Raw genomic sequence first — 21,761 nt, forward strand, 5'->3', positions numbered from 1 at the left:
CTCGTTCATCCCTTGACCCTGTGACTATTCCCCAGGTTGTTGCTGTAAATGCGAATATGTTCTCAGGCATCTTACCTGGTAAAATAAGGGTTCAATAAAAATGTGTCCTCCGAAACATGACCCTGCCAAGCTGCACTGCTCACTTAACCTAGAAGCTAGCTGCACCCATGTGTCAGGGGAAACACAGTCCAGCTGGTGACTAAAGTCAGCTTGCAGGTGCCTAGCTTGCCACAGAGGGTTGCTAGAGTGCAATGGGACAAGGAAATCCCTGGCAGCCAAACTCTCCCCTAACCTGGATGATGCTAGTCCAATTGTGTCCTGGGTCACGGCTGGCTATGACAGCCTGGGTCTGTAGTGATGCAGTGCCTTAGATTGCTGCACCACTCTAGAGGCCCTAAATTGACAGTTTTTTTATGGGGATTTTTGATCATGCTAAATAGATTTCCGCGCGGGCGCGGACATCGACCTTTTGAAGAAAACACATTGTAAGCGGGGTTTATGACTTTGTGGCTGTGGTAACTACTGACAACCTCCAGCTGCGTTTGCCGCTGCTGTGACTGTCCTGCCTGGCCGCCCGGTGTCTGATACGCTGCTCCCCTGCTCCTTCCCTGGATCCAAAGCCCGCCTCGGCTACCGAACTCCCAGTGAATGCACTAGTCAGCAACCATGACAGGCATCGCCGCCGCGTCTTTCTTCTCCAACTCCTGCAGGTTCGGGGGTTGTGGGCTCCAGTTCGAGTCTCTGGCCGAGCTCATCGTCCATATCGAGGACAATCACATCGGTGAGTTGGGGAGGGAGAGAGGTAGCATAGTTAGCTAGCTAGCCCAATGCTAGGCTAGAAGAACACGGTTCCATTGCATTCCGCTATGCCTGCCTGCTTGCTACCCTTTCGCTGCAAATGCAGAATAAAAAATGAGAAAACAAACTTCCCCTCGGATTTAGTGGTTGGATTTATTTTTGCATTATTATTATGCAGCAAGGGCGTAAGTTTAGCTTTAAAAAAATACATAAACTACTAACGTTGTCATAGGTGGCTAGGCTAGTGTAGTCTAGCCAGGCAGAGGTTTTGCATTGGTCGCTGTGTTTACGTTTAGGCCCGTGTTACAATGCAGCGGAGCACCTTTCTCTGATTGAGATTTATCTCTCGCCATTGTCATCACAAGTACTCAGCTGTTCTCACCCTGAACATGCGTGAAGATAATACTTCATTGTAAATGATAATTGATTTGACTCGACTCAGTTACAACTAGAATAATAAATGCCGCTAGTTTAGTAGTAGACTTGTACCTATCAGGTAGCCTATGTTTTGTTTGTTAGTCTGAGTTTATCATATTATTTGGTTGTTGTCAGCTGAAATGTTTTGAATTTTGTGCCAGCAAAGTTGTTTCCCCTTTTTCTAGATAGATTGTTTCCAGTCTGCAGTCTCTCAGGTGCTTGATTTGCAATGTAACGATATAATGTTTCAACTTGTTGCAGATTACCACCAAATAGGCGCTCATATCATTTGCTTGGCTTTAGGCAATATGCTACAGTTCAAATTTGCAGCAATCATCAATCATTTAGACTGCACTCATTTTATATAAAAGGTTATTAAACATATGCCTATGTATCAGTGTCGTACAACGCAATATTTTCACCATAAACTATTGCGCATAGTTATTATAACTACGAGGCCTTAGAGGTTTAATATGCTACAATTTTTTTTGTATAAGTCACTCATCACAAAACAGCTGCGGCAATGAGCCAAATATTAGGTTATCTCGTAAGAATAGGCCTAATCGGATGATCAATGCTATCTATGCATGAAAGATCGGGATTTGCCCAGCCAGGTCAGACAATAACATGGCAATTTATTCCAAAACACCACAGGGTTCTCAGAAGAGGAAGTCCACAAATGTGTCCTTTGGTCTGGTTGTCACAGGAGCACGGAGGCCCCTAAATCAGACATCTTATCTAATCTTGCCCATTAGATGTAAAAAATGAGTCATTTTATCATGTGAGGTAATAACATTTAGGGCTATGTATTTTGCAACATTAATACCAATGGTATGCCCAATGCTTTTTTCCATGTGTTTCATACCAGCATGGACACATGGAGGGGGCGGGGCGGGCAAGGGATGCTCCACTGAGCTGGTCTCCATGGAGACAGGCTGTCACAGAGGGGGATGGGAGCATGCTATTGGCCCGAGGGGCAGCACACCTGCTGCCTCTCATACAAAGAAGGCTCCGCCCCAGCCAGCTGTGACCGTGATGTTGTTTAATTACAGGACAGGGGTGCAGTGGGGGTTTTGGTGGAGGTGTGGCAGAAGACCTATCATCACCATACATCATATACCCACTCACATCAGCTGATGAGAGAAAGGGTCAGCTATCTATCTCAGAGAGTAGGTTAGCTCAGAGCTTAACAATATTATTATTTCTGGTAGGCTTAGAGCAGTGAGCACGCATCCACATACTGTATACAGACACACACACACATGCTTGACTATTATTGTGGGGACCTAATCTAAAATAGATTTCCATGCAAAATCCTATATTCACTAACCCTTAACTGAACCTCAAACTCCTAACCCCTAAACCTAATTCTAAACCTTATTGTAACCCTAAACCTAACCCCTAAGTCTTTAGGCTTGTTTTACTATCCTTGTGGGGACATTTGGGGACTTCCAGTACCCACGAGGATACTAAATCAAAACACACACGTTTGGTATTACTATACGTGTGGGAACCTAAAATGTATTTCTATTAAAAATCTAATTTTACCTAAACCTAACCCTAATTCTAACCTTAAATCTAACTCCTGAGCCTAAAATAGCATTTGTCCTTGTGGGGACCTGGGAAATGTCCCCACAAGGGAGAATTTTCCTTGTTTTACTCTCCTTATGGGGATTCCTAGCACCCACAAGGATAGAAATATAACCCCCTCCCCACACACACTCACCATCTGGCTCCTGAGGCAGCTGAGCAGAACAGGGGTCACCAGTCTGATCAGTGGGGTCAATGAATCAACCCTACAGCTGCATCGCTACAATGACTGACACCATTAATAACACATAATCATATCAATACTCTCATTAGATCTGTCCACTCAGCAAGGAGTGTGTTTGTGTTTTCTTGTTTGTCTTTGGTTCTTCTTGTGCTCAACCAGTGCAGTATATTCACCATTCAATTGTTACCAAATCAATAATTACAATACAGAAGATGAGTATTCTCTGTGCAGGTGAACAGGCTCATTTCATTACTGATATGCTGGGTTGTCCACCAGGACTCAGACATGTTCAGCTGCAGAAAGTCTGAAGTCCATGTTTAGAGATACAGCGCTGCCCTCTAGTGTCAGAGAATCTAATAGTATGCTGTTCATCATCTGCTGGAACTCCAGTACCATTGATAGGGTTTATTCGGTGGCATCATGCTAGGTTTTGTTGCCGAATTTTGAAAGGGAACTCTGTCATCAATATTAACGGGACCTCCTCTAAAGTAGCCTTGATATCAAAGAGCCTTCCCACAGACAAGAAATATACTTAACAAAAATATAAATGCAGCATGCAACGATTTTACGGAGTTACAGTTTATATAAGGAAATTAGTCTATTTAAATGAATTAATTAGGCCAAAATCTATGGATTTTACATGACTGGGCACCGCGCGCAGCCATAGGCCCACCCACTGGGGAGCCAGTTCCAGCCAACCAGAATGAGTTTTCCCCTGCAAAAGGGCTTTTTATTACAGACAGAAATACTCTTCAGTTTCATCAGCTGTCCAGGTGGCTGGTCTCAGACGATCCTGCAGGTGAAGAAGCCGGATGTGGAGGTCCTGGGGTGGCGTGGTTACACGTGGTCTGTGGTTGTGAGGCCAGTAGGGCGTACTGCCAAATTCTCTAAAACGACATTGGTAGAGAATTGTTTTATTTATTTGACCTTTATTTTACTGGGCAAGTCAGTTAAGAACAAATTCTTATTTTCAATGACGGCCTAGGAACAGTGGGTTAACTGCCTGTTCAGGGGCAGAACGACAGATTTGTACCTTGTCAGCTCGGGGATTCGAACTTGCAACCTTTCGGTAGCATGTCAGCATGCCAATTGCACACTCCCTCCAAACTTGAGATACAGTGGGGCAAAAAAGTATTTAGTCAGCCACCAATTGTGCAAGTTCTCCCACTTAAAAAGATGAGAGAGGCCTGTAATTCTCATCATAGGTACACTTCAACTATGACAGACAAAATGAGGAAAAAAATCCAGAAAATCACATTGTAGGATTTTTAATGAATTTATTTGCAAATTATGGTGGAAAATAAGTATTTGGTCAATAACAAAAGTTTCTCAATACTTACAAAAACGATACAATGAGATTTTCTGGATTTTTTTTCTCATTTTGTCTGTCATCGTTGAAGTGTACCTATGATGAAGATTACAGGCCTCTCTCATCTTTTTAAGTGGGAGAACTTGCACAATTGGTGGTTGACTAAATACTTTTTTGCCCCACTGTATCTGTGGTATTGTGTTGTGTGTCGAAACTGCACATTTTAGAGTGGCCTTTTATTGCCCCCAGCACAAGGTGCACCTGTGTAATGATCATGCTGTTTAATCATCTTCTTGATATGCCACATCTGTCAGGTGGATGGATTATCTTGGCAAAGGAGAAATGCTGACTAACAGCGATGTAAACAAATGTGTGTAAAAACATAGAGAGAAATCAGCTTTTTGTGCATATAGAACATTTCTGGGATCTTTTATTTTGGCTCATGAAACATGGGACCAACACTTTACATGTTGCGTTTTATATCAGTGTCTATATAGGACAAATTATCATCTACAGACATTCAGTGGCCCTTCAGGACTGTGCACGTTTGTGTTTCTGAGGTACATGGTTGTCCTGTATGTAGGTTACATGTATGATCATGTCTTTAAGTTAGATGTGTGTGTGTGGGGTCAGAGAAGAGCAATATAGTGATGTCAGCCTTGGCTAGCTGTGTGCCAGACTGCCAGTGTTCTGTTGTCATTACCTGAACAAGTACATACCTGCCTCTCGCCTGAAACCACCCCTTCCCCTGTCCTACCTAGAGATAGAGAGAGGGGAGGAAAGAGGAGTGGAAGAGCGTGAAGAAGAGGGAAACAGAGAGCGAGAGAGGCAGAGATGCCACACACAGTGCTTCCTAAATTGGTAAATGTTGCTAGTACAACTTGTCTCTGTTACTCATGTATCCTGTTAGCTGTCAAATGTAACCTAGATCTAAGGTCGTTGTGTATGTGAGTCTGCTAATATAATGTAATGATAGTACAGGCACTGTATATCCGTCTGTGACCAGAAGGGGCCAGTGTAGCACTGTTTCTTTTCACTGTTCTGTTAAACGCTTGCTATTGCTTCCTGACTACTGTACTGTTGCATTTCCAACTTTGGAGTGTGTCTCTATAGTTGAAATAGGCATCCTTTCCTGTGTTATTAGTTTGTCTTAACTCCATTTTTGGAGTAGGCATATGTGTTTTTTTCTTGTGTGATTACGTTATGTGTGTAGGATGTGAAAGCAATGATTCCACTACAACATATCTTACTAACCCAGTCATGTCAACCCAGTCATGTCAAATCAGTGATTTAATCCAGGACCTGAAGGGAGGGAGGTGGGAAGGAAGGGTGGAAGGTAGGGTACACTGTATAAGTATTTGAACAGTGTCCATGTTTGTTGTTGATGCCTGGTGTGTTGGTGGCTATTTCCTCTCTCCCCCTCTGAACTCAATGCTGAGGTGTGACATGGAAGGTGTGTGTGTGTGCTCCAAATGATCTGTCTGGGCGTAACGAGGCAATTAGTGTGTCCCAGAATGGAAAATACACCACCGCAACACACGCACACCCTCAGAAGTCGCAGGGTCTGAAAGCCCCAACATGCACTGGGAAGTCTAATTACAGAGGGGTGTACCCTCCCTCTCTTTCCCCACTCTCCTCCTTTTTCTCTCTTCCCTCTCTCCATCCGGTGCCTGCTGCTTCAGAAACACATTAAAACACACTCTGGCTTAATTAGCAGTCTGGAAAACAAGACCTGCATTCTTGGCCTGCTGTGACACACACACACACACACACACACACACACACACAGTTTTGTATTGCTATCCTTGTGGGGACCAAATAATTGATTCCCATACAAAATACTATTTTCCCTAAATTTAACCTTAACCCTTAACCTAAGCCTAACCTTAACCCCAAACTCCTAACCCTAAAACTTTACCTAAACCTAACCTTAACTCCTAACCTTAATTCTAACCCGAAGCCTAAACCTAAGCCTAAAATAGCATTTTTCCTCATGGGGACCAGCAAAATGTCCCCACTTGCCCGCCCAAATTTTCCTTTTTTTACTATCCTTGTGAAGACTTCTGGTACCCACAAGTATAGTTAAACAAAAAAATGCACACACAGGTAGGGCCTTATCTTTGACCGGTAGGAGGCAGTAGTAGACTGTTAGTCAGAAAAGCGATGTTGTGTTGAAGTCCGTAGAGTGCTGTTTGATGGGTAGCTGATTTAATGACAGGAACACTAATTTGGACTATATTTATGACTCTCTTATGCCCCCAATTTACACTCTTATACACAGGTACACACCCATGCCACACACTGTCTTTTGGAGAGCACTGGACCAGTGTGACAGCTGTGACACAAGCTCCGTTTGATTTTTTTTTTTTGTCATTTAGCATACACTCTTATCCAGAGCAACTTACAGTAGTGAGTGCATACATTTTTCATACTTGTCCCCCTTGGGAATCAAACCCACAACCTTGGTGACGCAAGCACCATCCTCTACCAACTGAGCCACACGGGACCACTTCTCCATTATGGGGTTGTGTGTGTGTGTGTGTGTGTGTGTGTGTGCATGTGCGCGCCTGCCTTCTTGTTACAGTGGCGGTATCAGGAGTATACTTGCTTCCTGTCCTGCTAGGTGAACGGAAGCCATAAAGTTGGGGAACATTTATTGCTCTCCCCCTCTGCACCTGGTTTACTTAATTCCCCCCTCCCCCATCCCCAACATTCTAGAGTATGTGGTTAGCTTTGCGGAGCTTGACATTAGGGCTGGGCGATATGGCCTAAAAATCATGTCTCAATTAATTTTTTTCTTTAAAAAAAACAACAACTTATGGGCGATTTACTATATATATCTTAATGTTTTCTCTAAGTGTTGTTGTACAATTTAAAGGTCAAATACACTGCATTTCAAACAGGTAGCAATGATCTAACAAATTCAGGGCTTGTGACGTTATACCTAGGCTAAATACAAGCCTTCCACAACCATAAGACCCACTAATATGATTTTATCAAAATAGGTTAACCTGTTTTTGCTGTTGCAATATTCACTGATCTGGCTTTCAAGTCTGTCTATAAAGCAGTAGTGGTTCGTGGGTAAAATCACTGAGGAAGACGAGACACTAAAAAAGCCATATTACAACCTATGTTGTGATAATTATGTTTGCTCTATAATCCGTTAGTTCATACGTGACCACGATATACAATAAGGTGGTGACAACAAAAAGACAAGTCACACAGCGGCGGAATAAATTCAACTACACATATATTTGTTTAATCACAAAACCCACAAAGCAAATATGGCATACAAACAGTTATCACCTGCAGCATGGTCAAGCAAGTTAATGTTTTCGACAGTTTACTAAACTACTGATTTTAGAACCACGGCGTTACCGGAAGTCCGCACAAAGACAACAGACACATTGCCTCTGCTATTCCAGCACCATTTAAACATCATCAAATCAACAAGGCTATGGTTAGTTTAATACACTGAAAACAAACGTACAGATACCAAAAACTATTTAGTCCAATCAATGTTGCTAAATGGACGACGCAGGAGAAGATGGCTGACGTTTTACGTGTTCCTAACCGATTGTGTTTTTATGTTAGTTTTTTTGCGTTTTAACTTATTTTCTACATATTATGCCGCTAACGTCTCTCATGACCGAAAATAACTTCTGGACATCAGAACAGAGTTTACTCACCACGAACTGGCAGAAGATTTTTTTTCCTTTAACGAGTCTGATGAGCCCGACGTGAAGGACCTACTGCTTTCCCGGGAACAGGCCCAAATCCCCGTCATTGGCGTGAAGAAACGACGGAGAAGAAGAAACGACGGAGTCTTGAGGTTTTGATTGCCTGAGGCATAGTATCTCATGATAAGCTGTAGACCACACTATCTATCTAGTTTTCATCTATATTTTTCATAGCTGTCTACATACCACCACAGTCCGATGCTGGCATTAAGACTGCACTCAATGAGCTGTATTCCGTCATAAGCAAACAGGAAAACGCTCATCCAGAGGCGGCGCTCCTAGTGGCCGGGGACTTTAATGCAGGGAAACTTAAATCTGTTTTACCAAATTTCTATCAGCATGTTAAATGTGCAACCAGAGGGGGGGGGAACTCAAAACCACCTTTACTCCACACACAAAGATGCATACAAAGCTCTCCCTTGCCCTCCATTTGGAAAATCTGACCTTAAAATTCTATCCTCATGATTCCTGCTTACAAGCAAAGATTTATGCAGGAAGCACCAGTGACTCAGTCAATAAAAAAGTGGTCAGATGAAGCAGATGCTAAGCTACAGGACTGTTTTACTAGCACAGACTGAAATATGTTCCGGGAGTCTTCCAATGGTATTGAGGAGTACAATCAAATCATTGGCTTCATCGATGACGTCATCCCCACAATGACCGTACCTACATACCCCAACCAGAAACCATGGATTACAGGCAACATCCTCACTGAGCTAAAGGCTAGAGCTGCCGCTTTCAAGGAGCGGGACACTAACCCGGAAGCTTATAAGAAATCCCGCTATGCCTTCCGATGAACCATCTAACAGGCAATGTGTCAGTACAGGACTATGATCGAATCGTACTACACCGGCTCCAATGCTTGTCGGATATGGCAAGGCTTGCAAACCATTACAGACTACAAAGGGAAGCACAGCCGAGTGCTGCCCAGTGACACAAGCCTACCAGACAAGCTAAACTACTTCTATGCTCGCTTCGAGGCAAATAACACTGAAACATGCATGAGAGCACCAGCTGTTCCGGACAACTGTGTGATCATTCTCTCTGCAGATGATGTGAGTAAGACCTTTAAACATGTCAACAGTCACAAGGCTGCAGGGCCAGCTGGATTACCAGGACGTGTACTGCGAGCATGTGCTGACCAACCGGCAAGTGTGTTCACTGACATTTTCAACCTCTCCCTGTCCGAGTCTGTAATAACAACATGTTTTAAGCAGACCACCATAGTCCCTGTTCCGAAGAACACTAAGGTAACCTTTCTAAATGACTATCGACCTGTAGCACTCACGTCTGTAGCCATGAATTGCTTTGAAAGGCTGGTCATGGCGCACATCAACACCATTATCCCAAAAACCCTAGACCCACTCCAATTTGCAGTGTTCAACACCATAGTGCCCTTAAAGCTCATCACTAAGCTAAGGACCCTGGGACTAAACACCTCCCTCTGCAACTGAATCCTGGACTTCCTGACGGGCCGCCCCCAGGTGGTAATGGTAGGTAACAACACATCCGCTACGCTGATCCTCAACACCGGGGTCCCTCAGGGGTGCGTGATCAGTCCCCTCCTGTACACCCTGTTCATGCATGACTGCACGGCCAGGCATGACTCCAACAACATCATTAAGTTTGCCGATGACACAACAGTGGTAGGCCTGATTACCGACAATGACGAGACAGCCTATAGGGAGGAGGTCGGGGGGGAGAGGTAGAGAGAGCGAGAGAGAAAGCTTAAATTCACACAGGACACTGGATAAGACAGGAGAAATACTCCAGATATAACAGACTGACCCTAGCCCCATGACACAAACTATTGCAGCATAAATACTGGAGGCTGAGACAGGAGGGGTCGGGAGACACTGTGGCCCCGTCCGACGATACCCCTGGACAGGGCCAAACAGGCAGGATATAACCCCACCCACTTTGCCAGAGCACAGCCCCCACACCACTAGAGGGATATCTTCAACCACCAACTTACTATCCTGAGACAAGGCCGAGTATAGCCCACGAAGATCTCTCCCACTGCGCGAACCCGAGGTGGGGCACGCCAATCCGGATATGGAAGACCACGTCAGTGACTCAACCCACTCAAGTGACGCACCCCTCCTAGGGACAGCATGGAAGAGCACCAGTAAGCCAGTGACTCAGCCCCTGTAGTAGGGTTAGAGACGGAGCATCCCAGTGGAGAGAGGGAAACCGGCCAGGCAGAGACAGCAAGTAAGGTTCGTTGCTCCAGTGCCTTTCCATTCACCTTCACACTCCTGGGCCAGACTACACTGAATCGTAGGACCTACTGAAGAGATGAGTCTTCGATAAAGACTTAAAAGTAGAGACACATGGATAGGCAGACCATTCCATAAAAATGGAGCTCTATAGGAGAAAGCCCTGCCTCCAGCTGTTTGCTTAGAAATTCTAAAGACAATAAGGAGGCCTGCGTCTTGTGAATGTAGAGTTAAAACAAATATATATATATTTCACCTTTATTTAACCAGGTAGGCTAGTTGAGAACATGTTCTCATTTGCAACTGCGACCTGGCCAGGATAAAGCATAGCAGTGTGAACAGACAATACAGAGTTACACATGGAGTAAACAATTAACAAGTCAATAACACAGTAGAAAAAAAAATGTGTGCAAAAGGCATGAGGAGGTAGGCGAATAATTACAATTTTGCAGATTAACACTGGAGTGATAAATGATAAGATGGTCATGTACAGGTAGAGATATTGGTGTGCAAAAGAGCAGAAAAGTAAATAAATATAAACAGTATGGGGATGAGGTAGGTAAAATTGGGTGGGCTATTTACCGATAGACTATGTACAGCTGCAGCGATCGGTTAGCTGCTCAGATAGCAGATATTTGAAGTTGGTGAGGGAGATAAAAGTCTCCAACTTCAGCGATTTTTGCAATTCGTTCCAGTCACAGGCAGCAGAGAACTGGAATGAAAGGCAGCCAAATGAGGTGTTGGCTTTAGGGGTGATCAGTGAGATACACCTGCTGGAGCGCGTGCTACGGGTGGGTGTGGCCATCGTGACCAGTGAACTGAGATAAGGTGGAGCTTTACCTAGCATGGACTTGTAGATGACCTGGAGCCAGTGGGTCTGGCGACGAATATGTAGCGAGGGCCAGCCGACTAGAGGATACAGGTCGCAGTGGTGGGTGGTATAAGGTGCTCTAGTAACAAAACGGATGGCACTGTGATAAACTGCATCCAGTTTGCTGAGTAGAGTATTGGAAGCTATTTTGTAGATGACATCGCCGAAGTTGAGGATCGGTAGGATAGTCAGTTTTACTAGGGTAAGTTTGGCAGCGTGAGTGAAGATTTGATTTTAGATTGGAGATGTTTGATATGAGTCTGGTGGGAGACTTTACAGTCTAGCCAGACACCTAGGTACTTATAGATGTCCACATATTCTAGGTCGGAACCATCCAGGGTGGTGATGCTAGTCGGGCTTGCGGGTGCAGGCAGCGAATAGTTGAAAAGCATGCATTTGGTTTTACTAGCGTTTAAGAGCAGTTGGAGGCCACGGAAGGAGTGTTGTATGGCATTGAAGCTTGTTTGGAGGTTAGATAGCACAGTGTCCAAGGACGGGCCGGAAGTATACAGAATGGTGTCGTCTGCGTAGAGGTGGATCAGGGAATCGCCCGCAGCAAGAGCAACATCATTGATATATACAGAGAAAAGAGTCGGCCCGAGAATTGAACCCTGTGGCACCCCCATAGAGACTGCCAGAGGACCGGACAGCATGCCCTCCGATTTGACACACTGAACTCTGTCTGCAAAGTAGTTGGTGAACCAGGCAAGGCAGTCATCAGAAAAACCGAGGCTACTGAGTCTGCCGATAAGAATATGGTGATGGACAGAGTCGAAAGCCTTGGCAAGGTCGATGAAGACTGCTGCACAGTACTGTCTTTTATCGATGGCGGTTATGATATTGTTTAGTACCTTGAGCGTGGCTGAGGTGCACCCGTGCCCGGCTCGGAAACCAGAGATTGCACAGCGGAGAAGGTACGGTGGGATTCGAGATGGTCAGTGACCTGTACGTATAGGTACGTGTAGGTATGTACGGCAGGACCAAATCAGAAAGATAGGTAAGAGAAAGCCCATGTAATGCTTTGTAGTTTAGCAGTACAACCTTGAAATCAGCCCTAGCCTTAACAGGAAGCCAGTGTAGAGGGGCTTGCACTGGAGTAATATGATCACATTTTTTGGTTCTAGTCAAGATTCTAGCAGCCTTCTAGCAGCCTAATCCGGGTCGATGGACAGAAAGTTTCTGATTTTTGCAATGTTAAGTAGATGGAAAAAAGCTGCCCTTGAAACAGTTGATATGTTCGTCAAAAGAGCGATCATGGTCCAGAGTAACGCCAAGGTCCTTCACAGCTTTATTTGAGACGACTGTACAAACATCAAGATGAATTGTCAGATTCAACAGCAGATTTCTTTGTTTCTTGTGACTTAGAACTAGCATCTCTGTTTTGTCCGAGTTTAAAAGTAGAACATTTGCCGCCATCCACTTCCTTATGTCTGAAACACAGGCTTCCAGGGAGGGCAATTTTGGGGCTTCACCATGTTTCATCGAAATGTACAGCTGTGTGTCGTCCGCACAGCAGTGAAAGTTAACATTATATTTCCGAATGACATCACCAAGAGGTAAAAAATATAGTGAAAACAATAGTCGTCCTAAAATGGAGCCTTGAGGAACACCGAAATTTACAGTTGATTTGTCAGAGGACAAACCATCTACAGAGACAAACTAATATCTTCGACAGATAAGATCTAAACCAGGCCAGAACTTGACCGTGTAGTCCAATTTGGGCTGCCAATCTCTCCAAAAGAATCTGGTGATCGATGGTATCAAAAGCAGCACTAAGGAGAGTAAAGGTGCTTGCCGGGGGGAGGGGTCAGTTGGATACTGCTTGGGTGTAGGTGCTACATATGCTGATCTTGATGGTTTGGTGCGCTTTTTTACCTTTTTATTTTTTAAACATTTTAACGCACTCTCAATTTCAACATTTTAATCTACCTTTGTGCAGCATGTGCTGGCCCCGCAACTTGAGTGATTCTTATCTTAACATAAAAGAGCAGACAGAAACAACAAGACCCAGAGTTCTAGGTACAAAGTAAATATTACAAAACAAGACATACAGAACAAGGACAGGTAGAAAGAAAGAGGGTAGATGTGACTGGGGGTGAATAGGGGGGAATAAGGGGAGGGGGGGGGTGACATCTACCCTCTTTCTTTCTACCTGTCATTGTCCATATTTTTAGGGGGATTGTTCTGTAGCCAAATCCAAATTGGCTGCCATATGGCAGCCCACAGTTTGCTAATGATTTTATCGGTTTTTGTATCAAAGGAGGCCAAATGCTTTCTGGCATCAATCTACCAAATGCCACAGCAGCAACATGGCATACTCTTTTGTTCCAGACAGCATCCTATACATGAGCTACATACTGAGACAGGGGGCGCTGTTTCCCCCACTCTGATTTCTCTGGTGAGATTCAGCTAGTTGCGAATTGATGGGAAATTATGAAAACACAGAGAGAGAGAAATATTGTATAATTTTTTATTGGTCAAATATTTGGAGAAGCCTGGCATCCATAAATACATGCCACTTGGAAAATTCCCTTTTTAGTTACAAATTTAACTAGAACCATGCATAATACACATTCGCTAATAATGACCAACTTCTTGTAGCAAGCACATGTCTTATCAACAATCTCTCAAGCCCACGTGCTAGTAATTAGCCAGCTAATCTTTATATTTCAGTTTAGCCAACAATCTATTTACTAGCTAACAAGGTTGACCAATTGAATTGTTATGAACACACCCTTCTGTCTGTTTCCAACTGTTTGAAAAGCATGTCCACTTTGTTCAGATGTTGAAATCAAGTGGCCTACCTTATTTCTCAGAATGAGAAATAGAACGAATTGCCAATTCCGTATATAATTCTGTTTTATGCTTATTGCACATTTTTAAAATGGTCTTTGGCTATAATGCTTCTACCGGTACTTGGTACCCCAATACCACGACAAACTGAGCATTCATTTTACAGAATCAATATTCTGTGATACTCTCATTTTAGTAGTGTCTGCTCTGCGTGCAATGTGAGTAATTGAGACATAAAAAGGGTATTGTTAGAAAAGTTATCTTCTCTATTACAGTAAAATAATGTTTTGGTGTCCATATGACCGATTCTGTTGGACCAAACCTCAAATGCAAATAGTGAGTTTAAACCACTTGTCAGAGAGGAAGATGTGATCTCTCAATTTTGTTGGCAGGGGGAGAGGCTTGGTGTATGTGTAAACCATAGCGGAAGAGGCGAAGCAACCTCTTTCTAAAATATATTTTGGACCTAATCTTGTTGCCTGCCTTCCCACCTTTCGGAGAACAACTCCCATTGTTAGGGCGGAGGCGTGCATCTCATCATTATATACAGATCTCTGGTGTAAATGGGAATGTGCACAGAGGAGCAAAGAAGATGAGACCAAAAATACACCATGAGAAAAAGCAGACATAAAACTCATAAAAGCTGAAAAACAACTAAACCTTGATTCTGGCGACAAAGGCATTTGGAAAATCATGCAAAAACATAGATCTAATTCATTTGATTAATTCAAATGTATCGCCCAGCCCTACTTGACATTCTGTTGTATGCTAGCTAGGTCGAAACACTTAATTCTGTTAATTAATAAAGCCCTTTAAAACTCATGCATTACCTAACATTGTTGTTACTAACATTTAGAAGTACGAGATACCAAACCCGGTCACAAGGATGGCTCTTTGAAATTCCGTCTGCCACTAAAAGATTTAGGAAAAAACTGCTTTTGTTCCATAAGTGAGGTACAAAGAACTAATCTTTAGAATACCTTAAAGGCAATTCAGAATGTAGATTGAGGACCTCTACTGAGGAATGTGGTTGTTTTGCATGATTGTGTTGCGTAGGGTTAACACAGTATTTGTATTTTATTGGTGTATTTCCTATGCTCCTACACTGCCGTGATTGTGTAATTGTGAAATCCAGGGCACCCTTGTAAAAGAGACCTTGGTATCAATTAGGGATGCACGATACATCGGCGAACATATTGGAATCAGCTGATGTTAGCTAAAAATACCAACATCGGTATCGACCCGATGTCTACTTCTTACGGCTGAAATCCCGTTAACGGGATCATTTTGACAACAGCCAGTGAAAGTGCAGGGCGCCATATTCAAACAACAGAAATCTCATAATTAAAATTCCTCAAGCATACAAGTATTATACATCATTTTAAAGATAAACTTGTTGTTAATTTCACCATAGTGTCCGATTTCAAAAAGGCTTTACAGCAAAAGCACACCATATGATTATGTTAAGTCAGCATCTAGTCACATCCTAAACATCCAGTGATTTTGCAGAGAGCCACATCAATTTACAGAAATACTCATCATAAATGTTGATGAAAATACAAGTGTTATACATGGAATTAAAGATATACTTCTCCTTAATGCAACCGCTGTGTCAGATTTCAAAAAAGCTTTACGGAAAAAGCACACCATGCAATAATCTGAGTACAGTGCTCAGAGACAAAAACAAGCCATATAGATTCCCGCCATGTTGTGGAGTCAACAGAAGTCAGAAATAGCATTATAAATATTCACTTACCTTTGATAATCTTCATCAGAATGCACTCCCAGGAATCCCAGTTCCACAATAAATGTTTGTTTTGTTCGATAAAGTCCATCATTTATGTCCAAATACCTCCTTTTTGTTTGTGCGTTTAGTTCACAAATCCAAATTCACAAGGGGCAGGCACTTAGTTCAGACGACAGTTCCATTACAGTTCGTAGAAATATGTCAAACGATGTATAGAATCAATCTTTAGGATGTTTTTATCATAAATCTTCAATAATATTCCAACTGGACAATTCCTTTGTCTTTAGAAAGGAAAAGGAACGCAGCTAACTCACGGGCGCGCGCGAGACTGAGCTCATGGCATTCTGCTAGACACCTGACTCAAACAGCTCTTATTCTCCCCCCCTTCACAGTAGAAGCCTGAAACAAGGTTCTAAAGACTGTTGACATCTAGTGGAAGCCTTAGGAAGTGCAATCAAACCAAATTTTACACTGTATATTGGATAGGCCAAGACTTGAAAACCTACAAACCTCAGATTTCCCACTTCCTGATTGGATTTCTTCTCAGGTTTTTGCTTGCCATATGAGTTATGTTATACTCACAGACATCATTCAAACAGTTGTAGAAACTTCAGAGTGTTTTCTTTCTATCCAAATCTACTAATTATATGCATATCTTAACTTCTGGGCCTGAGTAGCAGGCAGTTTACTCTGGGCACCTTATTTATCCAAGCTACTCAATACTGCCCCCCAGCCATAATAAGTTAACGCCGATGTTAAAAACCGATGTCAAAGCTGCCATGCATACCTATATAACATAGGTACATGATGCAATGACTCCACATAAAATGTTGCGGTTCACTTGCAACACAGCATTCCTAATCTAGCCCACAATATCTGCTGTGTGGATCGAACAGTCATTTGAAAGAGTAAGAAAATTGCAACGAGACAACTCAATAGCGAAATCCATTAAAGCCAAGACAATGGAATTCATTGCCCTTGACAATCAACCGTTCTCAGTCGTGGGTGATGTTCGCACTGGTACGCACTACCAAGTACGCTATTTTTCAGATGTTACCCTACTGGAGTTACACAGTAATAGTGTCACTGCTATTAGCTTCACAACATACATACTATGGAACGCCGTTTGGGTCTTTGACAGTGCTACTGTATCCTTTTTGACATGCAAAGCTGTACAAAAACGTCTGCAAACGCGCCCATGAACGATGTGTTTACAATACCGCGTTGGTAATAAAGCATAATTTGTTAGACCACAACTTCTGGGGTAGCTAGCTTTAGCTTGGTACCTAGCTAGCACCAATACAACCAGCCTGAAAACAATGACCAGTAGAAACTGCAGTGACTTTCATAATTCTTAGCAATGATTTAGGAATCTTTGTGACTAAGTATTAGCTAGGTTGTCACTTGTTCGCCTATTGAAATTGAACTTTAGTTCTTGAAAATAAATAGCTAGCCAGTTACTTAACCCTGTTGCCCAAAGCTAACGTTATAAGCAGCCATCTGGCTAGTGAGGCTCGACCGGACCGGGTTATGTGTTGTGAAGCTAGCCACAATAATGATTAGGCACAATAGTGGAATTTGCAGGTTACCTTCAAAATAAAAGTTTGTAATTGACAGTGATGCAAATTAATACAAATAGTAGAATTATGCCATACCTTTATTTTGAAGGCTAACCGCAAATTCCACTATTGTGTCTAATCCTTATTGTGGCTAGCTTCACATAGATGGGTCCGACCACCATTAATCAAATAAGAACTATCTTATAAATTAGGGTTATTTTAGATGATGACACCTAGCTATATAGTTAGCTAGCTATAGCTACTGAAACACATTTGTCGTTTTGCTGTGTTTTTGGGGAAGAACATTGTTTGCATCCATGAGATAGCTCGCTTTTTTTAATGACCAGTGCTGTAGGTGCGTGAGACAAATTTACCAGCATCATAGCATATGTATCGATGAATCGTTGTGACATATGAAATACGATTGATAGTGTAATCAATGTGTAATAACTACGTACATTTTTTAAAATAAATGCGTTAAATTATTATGTGATGTGCAGTCATATTCAGACCCTGATTGGTCAACAAGCTTATTTGACACATCAAATAGTGTTATTTGATGTGTATCTTTTTTGATATGCAAAGACCCAAACGACGTTCCATAGAAATCCTGGTTGACAATGAAACGACTGAAGAAATGAACAACGAAACAGCACAGCAAGTACGTGAAAGAAAAAAGTTTTTATTAAGTTTTTACTAGTAACGGGGACAAACTAATAATATTTTATTGGCATTTACGTGTGTGTGTCTCCCTTTATTTAACTAGGCAAGTCAGTTTGCCTAGTTAAATAACATCGTGCTGATACCGATGTTGGCATTTTTAGCTAATATCAGCCTATTCCGATATGTTCACCATATATCGTGCATCCTTAGAGGCTGCTTTGACGAATCTCAATATATTTTGATTTGTTTATTTTAATTTGTTAAACATTTTCTTGCTTACTACATGATTCCATATGTGTTATTTCATGGTTTTGATGTATTCACTATTATGTAGAAAAACTCTGGAATGAATATATATCCCTGTATGTGTCAACTTCTGACTGGTACTGTACATCTTTTGTTCTAGCAATACAATGAATGGCCTCCTACTGTGACAAGTACATATCTTCAGTCTCGGTGTGTCTCTCTCTTTCTCTTTCTTTCTCTCTTTCTCTTTCTCTTTTTCTCTCTCTCTTTCTTTCTCTCTCTTTCTGTCCTTCTTTCTCTCTCTCTCTCCTCTTTCTCTCTCTTTCTCTCTCTCTCTCTTTCTCTTCCTCCCCCCCTCCACATAGAGTGTATGTAGGTTAAGTGTTCTGGATCTCAGCAGCAGGTAGAATGATTAAAGCACAGCAGTAAAAACCTGCTTAAGACCACCTCAGTGGACCACCTCAGACGTGTGTGTGAGAGATTCAGAAAGAGAGAGGGAGCGAGAGAGACTGCTTTTTGTGTGTGTTTGTTTGTCAGGTTGTATGGGTGTTTGCCGGTCTCCTTGGTGTGCTCCTGCACTGTGGGAAGTCTTCATTCTTTCTTAATTATGAGGTGTGAATGTCTGAAGCCAAAGTACTTCCAAGACCAAACACACACACACACAGATAGAGAGAGAGGGAGACTGTTAAAAATGGCACTGAGATAATCTAGCTCTGGTCATCTGTGAACCATTATACACACAACCATAATTACATACATACACACACATTGTCTCCTCTCACACATGTATTGAGGCTCACACCAAGGCTGAACTGATACTCAGAAACACAATATATTCTAAACTTTAAACATATTTAATAGTATGTACACTTAAGCACAGTGTGGTTGACTCATGATAAGTGCACATCAGATTAAATACGTGTAAACTCTGTCAAGTGCACTGCACTGCATAGTTGTGGAGCAAAAATATCAATTATAAATTTGACGCAAGTATGCAGGAAAACCATTTTGCTCAGCTAATTGTGTTCTTATGTTGCGTAGGTACGTAAGGTAGGCTTTATGAATTAAGCTGTACACATTCACAACAATCCATTGCATTGCATATGTATTCAGCTATTGACTGTATTTACACTCAGTGTAGTGGGCTTTCACCCTGTTGACCACATGGTGGTAGTGTGGACTTGTGGCTTAGCACACATTCATCTCATTGTACACTCTCTCTCTCACACACATGCACACATGCGCACAGCACACTCTTATGCTCACACGCTCCGTTTTTGAAGTTTGGGCTGGTGGCCCGAGGCAGTGGAAGCTCCCTGCTGCAGTGTTACTGAGGTGTGTGTGTTACTGTGAAATTTCTAGTATATCCATCATAACCTCCAACTCCTTCCATCCCCTGTACATAACCCTCTCTGTACCATGGTGCTATGTACAGTGTTCTTGGTTACATAACCCTCACGGTACCATGGTGCTATGTACAGTGTTCTTGGTTACATAACCCCCTCTGTACCATGGTGCTATGTACAGTGTTCTTGGTTATATACAGTGCCTTGCGAAAGTATTCGGCCCCCTTGAACTTTGCGACCTTTTGCCACATTTCAGGCTTCAAACATAAAGATATAAAACTGTATTTTTTTGTGAAGAATCAACAACAAGTGGGACACAATCATGAAGTGGAATGACATTTATTGGATATTTCAAACTTTTTTAACAAATCAAAAACTGAAAAATTGGGCGTGCAAAATTATTCAGCCCCTTTACTTTCAGTGCAGCAAACTCTCTCCAGAAGTTCAGTGAGGATCTCTGAATGATCCAATGTTGACCTAAATGACTAATGATGATAAATACAATCCACCTGTGTGTAATCAAGTCTCCGTATAAATGCACCTGCACTGTGATAGTCTCAGAGGTCCGTTAAAAGCGCAGAGAGCATCATGAAGAACAAGGAACACACCAGGCAGGTCCGAGATACTGTTGTGAAGAAGTTTAAAGCCGGATTTGGATACAAAATATTTCCCAAGCTTTAAACATCCCAAGGAGCACTGTGCAAGCGATAATATTGAAATGGAAGGAGTATCAGACCACTGCAAATCTACCAAGACCTGGCCGTCCCTCTAAACTTTCAGCTCATACAAGGAGAAGACTGATCAGAGATGCAGCCAAGAGGCCCATGATCACTCTGGATGAACTGCAGAGATCTACAGCTGAGGTGGGAGACTCTGTCCATAGGACAACAATCAGTTGTATATTGCACAAATCTGGCCTTTATGGAAGAGTGGCAAGAAGAAAGCCATTTCTTAAAGATATCCATAAAAAGTGTTGTTTAAAGTTTGCCACAAGCCACCTGGGAGACACACCAAACATGTGGAAGAAGGTGCTCTGGTCAGATGAAACCAAAATTGAACTTTTTGGCAACAATGCAAAACGTTATGTTTGGCGTAAAAGCAACACAGCTCATCACCCTTAACACACCATCCCCACTGTCAAACATGGTGGTGGCAGCATCATGGTTTGGGCCTGCTTTTCTTCAGCAGGGACAGGGAAGATGGTTAAAATTGATGGGAAGATGGATGGAGCCAAATACAGGACCATTCTGGAAGAAAACCTGATGGAGTCTGCAAAAGACCTGAGACTGGGACGGAGATTTGTCTTCCAACAAGACAATGATCCAAAACATAAAGCAAAATCTACAATGGAATGGTTCAAAAATAAACATATCCAGGTGTTAGAATGGCCAAGTCAAAGTCCAGACCTGAATCCCATCGAGAATCTGTGGAAAGAACTGAAAACTGCTGTTCACAAATGTTCTCCATCCAACCTCACTGAGCTCGAGCTGTTTTGCAAGGAGGAATGGGAAAAAATTTCAGTCTCTCGATGTGCAAAACTGATAGAGACATACACCAAGTGACTTACAGCTGTAATCACAGCAAAAGGTGGCGCTACAAAGTATTAACTTAAGGGGGCTGAATAATTTTGCACGCCCAATTTTTCAGTTTTTGATTTGTTAAAAAAGTTTTAAATATCCAATAAATGTCGTCCCACTTCATGACTGTGTCCCACTTGTTGTTGATTCTTCACAAAAAATACAGTTTTATATCTTTATGTTTGAAGCCTGAAATGTGGCAAAAGGTCGCAAAGTTCAAGGGGGCCGAATACTTTCGCAAGGCACTGTATGTACAGTGTTCTTGGTTACATAACCCTCTCTGTAAAATGGTGCTATGTACAGTGTTCTTGGTTACATAACCCTCTCTGTACCATTGTGCTATGTACAGTGTTCTTGGTTACATAACCCCCTCTGTACCATGGTGATATGTACAGTGTTCTTGGTTACATAACCCCCTCTGTACCATGGTGCTATGTACAGTGTTCTTGGTTACATAACCCTCTCTGTAAAATGGTGCTATGTACAGTGTTCTTGGTTACATAACCCTCTCTGTAAAATGGTGATATGTACAGTGTTCTTGGTTACATAACCCTCTCTGTAAAATGGTGATATGTACAGTGTTCTTGGTTACATAACCCTCTCTGTACCATGGTGCTATGTACAGTGTTCTTGGTTACATAACCCCCTCTGTACCATGGTGCTATGTACAGTGTTCTTGGTTACATAACCCTCTCTGTAAAA

The 21,761-nt window shown here is 42.4% G+C and overlaps 1 protein-coding gene across 1 annotated transcript in view; it reads left to right on the forward strand.

Annotated features, from left to right (window-relative positions):
* The first annotated feature begins 299 nt into the window (after positions 1 to 299).
* Positions 300 to 21,761, forward strand: part of LOC112264408 (juxtaposed with another zinc finger protein 1) — a 32,121-nt gene continuing 10,659 nt past the window's right edge. Inside the window, exon 1 of the mRNA XM_024440998.2 lies at positions 300 to 781. Coding sequence (XP_024296766.1) covers positions 667 to 781 — 115 coding nt within the window. The 5' untranslated portion in view covers positions 300 to 666. The remainder of the gene's footprint in view (positions 782 to 21,761) is intronic.

Source organism: Oncorhynchus tshawytscha, linkage group LG13 (genome assembly GCF_018296145.1).
Source record: "Oncorhynchus tshawytscha isolate Ot180627B linkage group LG13, Otsh_v2.0, whole genome shotgun sequence".
In the NCBI taxonomy this organism is placed as follows: Eukaryota; Metazoa; Chordata; class Actinopteri; order Salmoniformes; family Salmonidae; genus Oncorhynchus; species Oncorhynchus tshawytscha.